Source organism: Dermacentor albipictus, chromosome 6 (assembly GCF_038994185.2).
Source record: "Dermacentor albipictus isolate Rhodes 1998 colony chromosome 6, USDA_Dalb.pri_finalv2, whole genome shotgun sequence".
NCBI lineage: Eukaryota > Metazoa > Arthropoda > Arachnida > Ixodida > Ixodidae > Dermacentor > Dermacentor albipictus.
The window spans coordinates 142,931,399-142,945,243 of NC_091826.1; the positions used below are offsets into that span (position 1 = coordinate 142,931,399).

At 43.7% G+C, this 13,845-nt stretch overlaps 1 protein-coding gene across 3 annotated transcripts in view; it reads left to right on the top strand.

Moving 5' to 3' along the window:
* Positions 1–13,845, top strand: part of LOC139061390 (zinc finger protein 771-like) — a 39,755-nt gene that overhangs the window by 11,329 nt on the left and 14,581 nt on the right. The window contains exons 1-2 of one of the 3 annotated variants that reach the window (XM_070541378.1): positions 11,751–11,768; positions 12,359–12,395. The exons of 1 other annotated variant lie outside the window; for it this stretch is intronic. In XM_070541378.1, coding sequence (XP_070397479.1) covers positions 11,766–11,768; positions 12,359–12,395 — 40 coding nt within the window. In that variant the 5' untranslated portion in view covers positions 11,751–11,765. Of the gene's footprint in view, positions 1–9,105; positions 9,309–11,750; positions 11,769–12,358; positions 12,396–13,845 lie in introns of those variants that run through there. One more of the 3 variants, XM_070541377.1, reaches the window with a different exon arrangement.

Sequence of the window (13,845 nt, forward strand, 5' to 3'; positions counted from 1 at the left end):
TGGTCTAAAAGATTCGAATTTTCTTTTCTGTTCTTTTTGTGTGGTTTCTCCGTTACGTTTCCCCTCGCTCTCTTCTGCGGGCTTTTCCGCCATGTCTACAGGCTCCGATCGTCTAGTCTGCGAACCCCTTTTGAACGGAAATGGTTTCCGCGGTCCATTTCGACCGTCCAAGTTTCCGTCCTCGGCGTTCAACTTTCTACGGGTTGCATACTCTTCGGCTAATTCAGCCGCCCTTTCCACAGTGTTTACATTCCCTCTGTCTTGCACCCACAGTTTCACAGCTTGGGGGATGGTTTTGTAAAACTGCTCTAGACACATGCATTCCATGATCATGTCTCTGCTGTCGTACGCTTCCGCGCTTTTAAGCCACTCGACTAGGTTGGCCTTTAAGCTATGTGCAAACTTCGGATATCCCTCGCTATCTTTCTTGCCTGTGCTCCTAAACCTTTGCCGAAAAGCTTCGGCTGAAAGGCGGTATTTCTTCAAGGGACTAGCCTTAACTTTTGCATAATCATATGCATCCTGTGCACTCAGTCTGGCGATTACTTCCACCGCCTCACACGGCAACATAGACAGAAACCGCTGTGGCCATGTACTCGGGCCGAAGTTCATCTTCTCGCAAGTCCTTTCAAAATTGCTTAGGAACAAGCCTATGTCGGTCCCGACCTCAAATGGCTTTAATAGCCTGTCCATGCAGTATGATTCTGCCTCACTTGATCGTCCCAGAGCGCCTTCATTTCCTTGAGACAACTCCAAACGTTTGCTTTCAAGTTCCAATTGCATTTTTCTTAACTCGCTATCTTTATCGCGTTCCTCTCTCTCTTTTTCCCGTTCTTCTCTTTCTCTTTCTTTTTGAGAAGTTCCAATCCCATTTCAATTTCTTTCTCACTGGCCTGATTGGAAATTAGCGCCAATAATTTCGACTTTAGCATTTCCTTGCGTACAACAATCAACAATTCGTCTCTCAGCAGTGTCCTTAACTCCATGATTGCTGCTTTACTGCCTTGATCCTGCTCTCTAAATCTAGCTAGGAAAACACAACCTAGCTAACACTCAACAATCTAGCTTCCCTACTGTTCTCAACAGAATAACCACAATGAAGCCTAGAGAGTCAAAGCAAGAACCAAGGACTCACTGCAGTCACAGCACCACGTCGCAAAGACCATCCCACCGCTGCCACCAGTTGTCAGGATTGGGGCTCAATCCCATCGCTCGTGATCCGTTGTCAAGATTGGAGTCGGGCACGAATTAGAAGGTAGCTGGCCCATGCTGTCGTCCAACCTATCCACGCTGAGGACGTTGATGAAGGGAGGTACTGCTTCTCATCGAGAACAAGGAATATGGGTTTATTTACAGTATTTATATCAGTCTAACATGACTGCTTGAGAGAGAGTGTCCTGAGCAGCCGCACAACAGCGGTTTTTAAACACTCGGTCCTCTCCCGATACAAGGTGATGAACGTTCGTTTCGTCATCGCAAACTAGCCGCCTCCCTGCAGGACGGTCTACGCACACAAATGCACACACGTGCGAAGGTCCGGAGCCGACGCAAGAGGGGCCCCGTAGAATTCGGAGCCATTCTGGGTTGCGCGTTGGGGAGTTTGGGAACAATAGTTGGCCCGCCGAACTCATTCCGTCACAACGGCGATGAGGCTAGAGTTATGTGGCGGTTTCAGCACAAAGCCTGCTTCATCGAACGCATCCTCAGCGACAGAGACGAGACGAAACACAGCGACGAGACAGAGACGAAAGCGACAGAGAGAGGGGGATGCCCGTATTGTTCCCCGACACAAAGTCGATTTAGTCACGCTGTGGCTAGAAGTTGGCGGCGACGCTCCTGGAATGTTGCCGCCATAGTTGTAACTGGGTGGCAAATTTGCACTGCAGCTGGTCGTTCTTAACAGCTCCTGCATGTATCGGAAGTTTCTGGAATGTTATTGATGGTTCCATCCGCTGTCTGTCACCAAACCTTGTGTAATCTGATTGTATGCATGCGCTACTTGAATTGGGCATAACTTTATGGAAGACACGCGGGTCCCAGCGATTACCCTGGAACATTCGATGACGAATATACAAAAGCTGACGCGCTTGACCCGCTGATCAGATTTTTGACTACCGCTGATTGTGTTCGCCGCTATTGCTGTCCTTTGAGTGCAACTTGCTTTTGTGGGCACAAGTTCGCCCAATAAGACGCTAGCTTCACCATTCATCGTTTTGCTTTCTTCACCATCACTACTAGGTGACAATACGTTATGCTGCATGTGAATTCAGATGGCATAGATAAGGGGAGTTTGTTCTTGATGAAAAGAGCAACGCCTCCAACGCTGGAATTAGATGCTTGTGTATTAGATATCGCTTTATAGCCAGGTATGGTGACTGTTTCTTCTTTTCTCTGTAAGATGTAGAGTTTAAGTTCGTCAAAGTTATGACCTGGTTGGTTGAAATGCTCAGTGACGGCTTTAGGAAGCTTTTTAGCTGTGTCTGCGGGATGTCCGTTTAACTTGACATTCGTTGATGGTCCCATTTCACCAATATATTGTTTCTTATGGAAGGAACATTCAAGCATATAAATGACATCCGAACTTGTGCAAGTAAAGCTAGTTTTCACTTTGTGTGCATAACTATTTGCGGTGCCTCTAATTTTAATGTCACCTCGAAGGTGCCTGCAGGTTTTGCACCTGGGGCAACAACATGCTTTTGTTACGAGGGAATGATGTTGGCTAACTTTAGCGTGCACCAGCATGTTGTTAAAGTTTTCTTTTGCGGCCCCTGGGACATTCTGGAACCCTTTTCTCAAATGCTTGTTGCTTGATAATGTTGGGTGTTGTTTTCGTAGGATGTTGTTATGTTAGGAACATTGTTATTTAGGAAGATTCATTGAGCCACGGTTAGCGCTACAGTATTCAGGCAGCATCTTGGAGCTCCAGAGCTACAGCTGGAACAGCGCATGCTCAGGAATGGTAACACCACGTGTCAATCGGGTACACGTACCGGCCTACGTGAGAGATAACTGTTAAGGTACTTAATCTCTTCCTTATGTAAGGTAATCGAAGGCTGACTCACGCACGCGCTTCCACCATTGTAGATATGCCATGCCTCTACCATAAGACGCGTATCTTCATTCTTGTGCCTGTACAATATCGCACATTCATCTAGCTCTGGCGTGCAGCTACAATCTCGGCAATGTAGCGAAAGATTAGAAGGCGATCCACCGGTTAATGACCTTTTTTATGTTCCATTAGCCTCCGATTGATACACCGTCCCGTTTGCCCTACATAGAACTGGCCACAGCTAAGGGGAATTTTATAAACCACACCCATACGACAGTGAGTAAAACTGTTGTTCTTATTGTGCTTCACTGGACAAATATCTGTTCGTTTTTTGCCTTTTACCCGCTCCTTTTTATTCTGTACGGCAGCGCATATCTTACCTAGCTTGTTGGGAACAGAGAAATCAACATTAACATCATATCTACTAGCAACTTTTTTAAGCCTGTGCGACACTGAATGAATATACGGAATAGCCACTACTCTTTTTTTGCTATTACTGCTTTCTGTAATCACGCCCGTCCCTCTTGAAACCAACTTCTTTAGACGCTCAGCCACAGTGGTCACCGCTACACTAGGATAACCTGCTTCTAATAGGTGCCGGAGCTGCGCATTAAAACTGGTGCTCATTTTGTGCATGCAAGATCTTGTGAGGGAAGACTTAAGGCACGACATGGCAATTCCGTTTTTTACTAATTTAGAATGCTTGGATTGAAAGTTTAGCAACGGCTTCGAAGATCTTGGGGAGTACTGCCAACAAACATGATTTTGTTCAAAGATCAAGGAAGTGTCAAGAAACTGAATTACGCGTCGCTGAGGAAATTCCTTGGTAAACTTTAATCCTCCCCCACAAAGTTTAAATTGCTCACTCCCTTCAGTTGATAGTTGGCGTTCGTGTTGTCTACTTCTCTACTCTTGTGTCCCGTCTGCACGCCTCACTTCTATTTTGAATAATGAATCCTCACCAACTAGCTCAGCTTTCTGTCGTTCTAAGCTGGAACAGACAGCTCGATCAGAGAGATTAATAATATGAGGGGTTAGTGTCATCTTGATGGTGTTTTCACAGGATCGATATGCTGTTATAAGAAAGTGGGCAAGCTATCTGCATTCATCAGCATGCTGTGAGCTTGAGAGAGAAGCACACATTCTGAAGATTCAGACAAGTAGGGCCTAGTTGTAGAGATTGTGCAGGAACGTTCGCGGCCGGATGATAGGAAAAGCAGAGAAATACTCGCCTTAAGTCTAATGGCAGTGTTATAGACTCGTCTAACAAACGGAAACTTGATGTCCCTGTTGAAATGTTGGAATGGTCTTGTGTGACGTATGTGCCCTCGTGCCACCAGAAGTGTAGCTGAAATGCTCTGTGAGCCTGTTAATCTTTGGTGGTATGTGTTTGTAGCACACTAGCTGAGTAGATGATCTGATTTCTTGTGAAGCAGTGAGATAGCTTTGAATTGAAAAGCACACTAAGCAGTTTGTAAGATTCCGTAACAAAGAGTGAAGTGGTGTAGTTCAAATGATGTGACGTCTTGGGCAGGCAGTCAACTGTATCAATAATTCACTGGTTGCCTGTAATGGTGCAGGGCGGTTGATCACAAATATTGGTTCGTACATAATCAAAGAGGTTGGTCAGACGAGAAAGCGGCAGAAACTAAGTTTCTAGAACCACATTGCGGCATTGACATTCGAGACAAGACGCGTGTACTTGCAAACATGCTTATACAAACCAGGCCAGTAATATCGAAGCTGAAGGTGGGGGGGGGGGGGGGGGGGGGGCTCTTAAATGCACCACCATGATGTACATATGGGATTGTCCTGTAACAATGTGCATAGAAATCTTCCCTAAGATTGGATATAAGCGCAAGCTATTGCTGATCTTTGAGGGCGTGGTTGCAATGGTAGAGGAATCGGCCACAAATAATAAAATTGTGTTCTTATTGTGTTTGCATCCTGCATACCGGGACTATTTCTGCATATTTGAGAAACTCCAAAAGGGAGGTAACCCAGGCGTCTTCACTCTGCCCAGAGTGCATGTTGTCGATGGCAAGTGCTGGAAAGCAAAGCTGAAGAAGCCAAGACTGTCCTTACAATATATATTTCTTCATTACAACACACATTAAAGCACATTCCTATAAATAACCGTCATTTGGAAGACAGAATTGGTTAGGGATGTGTCATCTGCAGTGTGAAAGTGGAAAAGCGGAGGATTATTAAGCCTATTTTGATGTCATGGAGGATTTTCATTTGCTCTTGAGCAGAGGAAGATGAGAGGTCTGAGGCTGACATGTGGTTCTTGGCAAACTTCTCTAACAAATGCATGTATGCCTCGCTGTGGTGCAGTGTCTACCAAAGGTGGGCAAGTTCCATGTATTGAGGACTTAAGTGTGTGCACCAAGGTATCCTGGTGCATTGCTCAAAAGCTTGGGGGCTCCCTCTTTGGAACATTGCCGGAAGAGAACTCTGGCATCCCCTTCCCGAATCATTGGCATTCGGGTGAACTTTTCTTCAACTGCAAGGCTTTCTTTTTGAGAAACCTGTATGGGCTTCATTTGCAGCTTCGTGCTGCAATTCGGGTGGATGCAGGTATTTTTCATTTCATGTCCTTTCCTTCACCTTGCGGGGTTCCGCAGAACTGATTTGCCATATAAAGATTTAGCTCCCAGAAAACATTTTAATTTGTAAGCCATGACCTCGTTTCATGCTAAGCCACATTCAAGACAGGTCGTAGTTTCCTATCATTCCCGTGGTGCCACATACGCCAATGTACTTCGTCTCGTAATGAGCAGACAACATTGCAGAAACCATGCAAGTAGTGTGGCCAAGGAAGTCCTGCTCTACGCAGATTGCAGTGCAGTTGCTCTTGAGCTGCGGCACTTTCGAAATATAAACTGCTTCATATATTGCAACCGAAACTCGTAGACACGGGCTTATGCCGAATCGCAAGCCATTTGTGCGCCTTCTGTGTTTCCTGCATATACAGTGAAAGCTCGTTAATTCGAACTTCAATAATTCGAATTTATGGATAATTCGAACTGTACGATTTGGTCCGGCCAAGCTCCACAGAAGTCTATGTATAAAAAAGTCCGTTAATTCGAACGCGAGAAGGTTCCCTCACGGATAATTCGAACTACGCTCACCTGGCACACGGCCAGAGAAAAGCGCCTACTGCCTACACACAAGGCTGTATTGCCTCCGAAACGGAGAGAACGGCGAGAGAAGGCAAAATCGGAAAAAAATCTAACCGACGCGGGGTCAGCCAGAAGGCAGTGGCGGCTGCCGCCTCTCCGTTCTACGTAACCTCCAAGACTTCTTGCCCGTTGCGAATCTCGGAGGCTTTGCAAATCTTGTACAGCTGCTAATGTTGTGCGGAGATGGCACGGCAAGCGCCAAAACACAGCGAATCAAGTACGTCGCAGCTGCGCTTGCAATCAGGAACCAACGAATCAGGGCCTTCGCCACCTTCACATGTTCAGCGTCTTTGTCTCGGCAGTCTTCATCGGTTGTGCACCTCTGTTTTCAGCTTAGGAGGTATCGGCCGTCGCGAATCATTGTGATAGTGTTAAGCCTCGGCTAACGTTTGTATCGGTGGACATCGGTAGTGTGGCACAGTTGGACCCAGAGCTTCGACTTGAAGATGGCATGTGCCCGCGGCACACGCCATCACTTTCTGACACGCCAAATTTCTGACATGCCCTACTGCTTCCAAATCGCAGTGTACTGTTGCTCTTCTTCACTTTCGTTAGTTCGAACTTTCGTTAATTCGAACTGAAGCGGCTTCCCCTTGCGGTTCGAATTAACGAGCTTTTACTGTACTGTGTTTCACTTGTGAGAGCAAGTGAGCTCGTTTGGTTCTAAATAAGTTCAGACCTTCGACACATTGCATGTAATGAATACGCCATATTCCGAAATATAAGATTTGCTTCCAGTCGCATGATGTGTGCATGTTTCATATGGGACGAACTATTTTTGGTCACTAGTGCGAACAGTGAAAGACGTCACTCTCTCATCTACATAGCGTTGCCTCTGTGCATGGAACGAAGCATAGGGAATACTAAGAAGCTGCACGTCTTGCTCAGTGTTGCCTTCTCACTCTTGTGACAGTCCACATCACAAGTGATCAGCATTGATTCTTTATCACTGTTAAAGATGCGTCTTTTTTGGGCCACATTTGGGAGAACAGTGGGTGCACTTGGCATCAATGCAGGCTGTCAAGTCAAAAGTACAACCGTTCTGGGAACAGGATTGTTCCGCCAGAGCATTCAACAATTCGCCTCAAGCTAATTTTTTACTGCAGAGAGAATTCATTGTGTCTTGGCTTTTTTAAAATTGAGGTAGGAATAGAGCTTGTGGGTTAAGCCCTTTTTTGCCAATATCATCAAATTGAAATTGACCTTTGGTATTGCACTGTGATTAAGAATGCAACAATGAACTAATGCTGTTGCCTTGTGTGTAGAAACTAACTGTTTTGCATTATTTGTGATTGCCGCCATAGTTTTGTTCAAAGGCCTTTAGGGCAATGCCTGGAAGAACAACAGGTGCATTAAGCATCAATGAAGATTGTTCAGCTTCCAGGTCATATTTATTTCAGGCTATAGTTTCGTAGTTTTCCTTGCTTTTTTTTTCTTGTTGGTTGCATTTCATGAACTTAATTTTTTTCGTGTCACTTTCATCACCTTAGTGCACATGGTGTGAAAAAGAAAGTATGGTGCTCTTGTGGTTATTACTTGTATCAACCACTCTCAGTGTCCCAATAGATTTTTACTTGTATATATGTTCCTTGCTTTGAATAAAGGCACTAGCTGCTAGTCAGGTATTCGCAATCTTATTTCATACCTGCCGTATACTTTATCCTGCGTTACAAAGCAGGCAAACTCATACAAGATCCCCGTCACTGTTGTTTTAGCTTGTGATGAGACAGTTATGTCTGACTGTACATGGGAAGCTTGAAAAGTTGGCTTGCTCAGAACATATAAACGTTGATAAATAAAACATTGAAATTTTTCATTTGCTCATGCAAACGAGGTGCCGTCATGTGTGTACCGCAGGGCAAAGGCTCCCAGAATATCTTTCTCTCGGTGATCTCTGATTGTTGCTGTCTTGCATCAGATAATGCCACCCTGTGCCTGCAAGTATTCTAATTTCACTGATCCTTTGACTGTGTTAAGTGACTTGCTTGGCATGCCTTATCTTTGCATATACCTTCACCTTGCATTTGTTGCCATGGCAGATATGTTGCAAAGGGTTAAAGAAAGAGGCTTTCTGACGAAATGTTCGGGCCTCGCTTTAGCTCAGGCCCAACTCCAAAGGCACCAATTCAGGTGCGCATAAAATGAAGAAATGCTTTTCTGAGAAAACCCCTGGGCCGGTTTTAACGAAATTTGTTGCATTTTAAAGAGTAAGTTACTCTAGTGACTGTTGGAAGAGAAATTTTCATTTCGAGCTTCAGTTTTATGACAGATTTGTAACAAACTTAATTAAGAAGAAAAGAAACAGAAGCTCAAAGTGTACAAATTTGTCTCTCTGCATCAAAAACAAATATCGAAGTTGTGTGAACTGCAACTGTTAAAGCATCTGGAGGAAATAAATTTGATATCATAATTTTTATGTTGCGTCAATATGTTACAATGTTTACCAGGGCTTTGCAAAAGTCCTACTCTCATATTAGTGGTGTACTTAAGTACCATGTATAATATACCAAATTTATCTTCTTTAGATGTACTATTAGGTGCAGATTACAGAATTGTGATGCCATTTTCCGTGGCCTAGTTACAGAGTTGTAAACTTGATAGTTTGATTTTCTGAAAATTCACAATTCTCAAAGATTTTATTAAAAGTTGACAACCTAAATAGAAAATTTGCTGTTAACAGTCACTAGATTTGAACTTTTTAAGTTCAACAAGCCTTGTCAAATTTGGTGCAGTGTTTGCCAAAGAAAACAATTTCTCCTTTCCAATCTACTTGCATAGGAGCCCCCAAGCTAAAGCTTCCCCCTAATGTGTACACACTGGCATAATGGTTTTATTAACCACTGCAGCGGCTGTGGTGTTCCGCTGCATTGCATAATGTCGTTGTTTTGTATTTCCAGGCATTACAACAGCTGCATCCTGGTGAGGGCCAAATGCAAAAAAAAAAAGAAAAAAATCAGCAGGATTCATCTCACGATGAACATGGGCAATTAGCATTGGAGCTATGTCAGGAGGCACATTGTTGCCATTGCAGACGCACCAAGGGGCACTCTCGCTGCTTACCACGACACTTAACGGTACAACGCGACTGTATATCTTGTGGTAATCACTGCAACTCCGTTGGGACTCTGCAGTATGTGTCTGTAGTATCGCTGCTGCCACTTCGTTGCAGTTGCTCTCCATCAGGTGGTGTATGTCATGGATGGGGTGGGGTACTGTTGCTTCAATGTATTTTCTTCTTTTCAACATTTCTTCCTGCATGCGAATCTTCGCTGACGATTGCATCATATATCGTCCAATAACCTGTGCCGATGACCACTTAACGCTGCAAAACGACCTTTACCGCATTAACAACTGGTGTAAAAAATGGCTTATGTCGCTGAATACAGAAAAATGCAAAATAATCTCCTTCAGACGCAAGCAAAACATTTCCAACTACTACTACACCATTAACAATTATACCAACTGTCGCAGGCACCATCTTATAAGTACCTTGGTATTCATTTCACACCCAACCTCTCCTGGTCTCACCATATTACCACCATAAGCGCAAAAGCTTCAAAATCTTTAGGATATTTACGTCGAAATTTACATAACTGTCCCACTCACGTTCGTCATCTAGCTTATCAGACCTTCGTTCGCCCACAGCTTGAATACGCCGCATCTATCTGGTCCCCCTATCAAAATTATTTAATTAACATGCTTGAAGCAGTTCAGAATAGGGCTGCCCATTTCATTTCACGCAGTTATGACAACCATAACAGCATAATGCAAATTAAGCTCAATCTTTCACTTGAACCCCTTAGTGCTCGTCGCGACATTGCCCTTTTATGCCTTTTTCACAAATACGCATGCAGCAACAGACCATTCCCATTTCACCTTGATGCTCCTTCCATCACATCACGTCGGTTGCATAATCACTTAAGTTTCACGCGATTATATGGGTCAACTCACACCTTCAACGCATCTGCTCTTCCACGCGCCATACGTTTGTGGAATGATCTTCCAGACAACATTGCATCTGAACCAGACCACGATAATTTCCATCAACTCCTGCACTCTTTCTTTTCGCAATAAAAACTTGCCACTAGTATTTCCAGTTTTATTTTACTTCCGGTGCCATGTTCTGTATACTACCCATGTATTTATTTATTTGTTATTTCGACAGCTTTAAGACCAAAGACATCCGTCATTTTTTTGTACCACTGCACGTGTTTCTTTTTTTTTTCTTCAGTATCCCACTTTGTGCCCGACTGCATTCCTTATATTGATAAATGTTTTTACTGGGCACGCCATTAGTTCCTGCGTTTTTATCATGCCCTACCATTGTGCGTATTTTAAACCCTGCCAACTGTTCATGCGCCTAGATTCCACATATTTGTCAGTCTATCTTTGGTTGTAGTTTCTATTCTTGTTACTGTTGTCATTGTAATCGGTATACTTTATAGTTCTTGTATCCAGTTTTTCCATATGTATAATGCCAGCCAATATTTTTTTTTTCTCTCTTCGTGTTATCCTTTTTCCCGCCCGACCTTGTACTTGCCGCCATACCACATTATCATCGATTCCTCTCCTTTATGTTAAACTGCAAATTTGAGCCGTGCGTTGTACACTGACAAGTTACTTTGTACTTTCTTTAATACCCCCCTTACTAAATGCCCTGTAAAGGGGCCTGTAAGGTATGTTCAATAAATTTAAAAAAAGGCTACATACCTCTTGCGCCACCTTGGCACATCCATTCTGAGGGATTGGCAGGAAATGGGCACACACCATCATCACATACACAGTGACCCAAGTTGTCTGCTAGGCCAGCCAGCAGCAAGTTTGGCCAAACACCCAGTGGCCCAAGCTAGTGGACCACTTGGGCATGCCAAAGAGGTTATATACATACATACTGCTGAGTGGGTAAAGCTCTCAAAGAATCATAAGTGCATTGAAATGCTCATGTAACTAGATGGGTCCTAAAGAACACGAGGCAAACTAATCAAAAGCCCCCTTACCATGGTGTCCCTCATAACCCATTGGGCAGTTTGGGGCATTGAAACTAGAAAACATGAATTTCAGCTGTTTTATCAGAATGCCATGAACAAGATTGCTTGGGATGGCATTTTGTGGCACACTGTTCAACCACACTGTTCCAGGACATTCTTCTGCTGCGCTGTTCATGTTGGCAGGAATAAATATAGTGCGAGGAAACGTTGCTTTACTGCAGAAGCTTGTACGCTAGGCTGCAGGAGAACACAGATGACAACAGGAGCTCTGTAAGGTTTGGCTGATCCTCAGGGCTAGTAGTGGCTTTACCTGACATTCCGAGGCAGTAACACAAAAATTTACATGGTCAGACTAAACATCTATTTCATTCGATGAGTGGGTGGCCACTCACCTTGCTGATAAGCTTGAAAACTAACATGTATGACCAACGTGCAGAGGAGAAATTGAAATGACACAGACACTTCTTGAGTTCAGCCAGTTTGCTTTATTGTTGCAGCCCACAAAATCTGCGCTTTCTCGACCCAAAGGCATTCCAGTGAAGAATGGTAGGTTTAATGCTACGATAGTTTGGGTGTAGAACTAGGTAACAAACGGTTCTTAGATCAGAGTAGAATGAATGCCAAGGGGAAAATAAACACAGTCGGATGTGGCAAAGGTTTAGCTTGTGTCAGTATAAGATTTTCAGCAGAGGTTGGAGAAACAGAGTTCAATGGAAGTTCAAGATGTCATCCCTACTATATACAGGGCTTGCTACTTCAGAAGCAGTGTTTGAGGTGACGAGGAAAAGAATACTGGAGGCGAAGAAGACAAAGGCAAGAAAAATATAGGAATAAATAAACAACTCAAGCACAGATGACTAACGAAAGTTCAAAGGGTCATAAATATCTCTTTCCTGCATCTGCCCACATACACCGACTGAAGTATTTTACTGCTATCTGTGCAGTGGTGACTATGAAGCAGCATGGGCTCAGTATCACCAGGTAGTTTGCACTCATTGCAAACGAGTGATGCAAGACTGGGATAAGGAGAGGATCTTCTCCTGCAGTGGACAGGAGGATGGCTATAATCTCGTGTTAATGTGACTCCGTCGTCATTTCAGCAGCACTTGATGACCCGACCTGTTGTCTTCTTCCAGAGTGAAGCAGGACACGAAGCCTGCAGAGGTCACCAAGGTACCACTGGAGATGCAATCAAAGACCAGAAGTTTGCTTTTGCTGTAGCTCTTGCAAGCACGGCAAAGCCAGTGTTTGCAGCCAATGTATAGCTTGGGAAACACAGCGGTGCTTTCTTTTGTATTTTTGTCACCATGTACATGTTGTTGTTCGGTGAACTTCACGCTCAGGACATGGATGTTTATGTATGTATGCTAGACACATATGGAAATGCTGTGTTGATTTGTGTCGTGCCTATAGGAAACCGCAGAAAAGAAAAGAATGTTACTTAGTAGCATGTTGAGGTCACTTGATGAGGCAGTGCAAAGTGTATATGCAGTGCTGTTTCATGTTGTGGTGTTCATTGTTTTAGCACACGGCACATAGCTTTCCTTCCAAGCAGTGCCCCACCAATTTGTGACCAGTTGCTGTGTGATAAGTTTTATTGTGACATGCTTTTTTGACTGTACGAAAGAAGAAAGAAAAGACACATTCTCAGTTCTATACTACATCTATTTGGTAAGCTCAAAGTACTTCATGATGATGATGATGAAGTGACAAAAAGCAAGTATTTGTCCAATTTCCCAACGTTATCGCCTTTAACTCCACAGCATGTACCTTGTGGCAGACAGTATTTTTTGGCACTGTGCATCCCTCAAAAGAACTTTACAGTCAGGGACATACATACTGAATAAACAAACTCAAATGTAGAGTCGACCAGTACCACGGGGATGTAAAAAATCAGTTAAAAATTGGTGACGTCCAATTTAGCAATCAATTGAACATTTTCAGTGGTTTATACCTATTTACGTGAACAAGATATAAGTACCCGGTGGGTTGGAATATATTCGCACACTAAGACCAAGATATCTGTATATTTTTTTGCTATACATTACGAGTGTTTACTTAAAGTTACCTGTGCTAGGGGGTCAGAACTAGTGTCCAGACGCTTCCGATGCCAGTTATATTTGCGCTCAAAGCAACCAACATGCTGCTCCTAGATTAGCTTCCCTGTCCAGTCTTCCGTGCTTGTGTAGATGATGTTGACTGCATGGAAAAGGAGATAGCATGGGGTGTTCTTGAAGCAGAACTTTTGTTGCAGCTGGTTGGTTAGACATGCCAGTGTAAGTGTGGCTCATCCTATTTGTGTGTGTCTCTGTTTGCCTCCGTCTTTTTTTTTTTCCACCCTACTGCTTATGCCGGTTCCTAAGCATAAATGGGATGGGATCATAACTCTGAGTTGAAAAGTGTCCCTTTTAGCATTTACGCCCTGATTAGATGAGCACGTAATGTGCCCACTGGCAATTCCTTCTAGTGATAAATAACCTGATTATTGACATATTTTAATTCAAGGGTGTTTTCCTCCCTGTAGGAAAGCATAGTGATATGTTGGGACTTTCAAACACTGGCTGATAGTACAAATTAACCACTTCTCAGTTAAGCCACTGCAATTGCTCAGTGATTGGGCTTC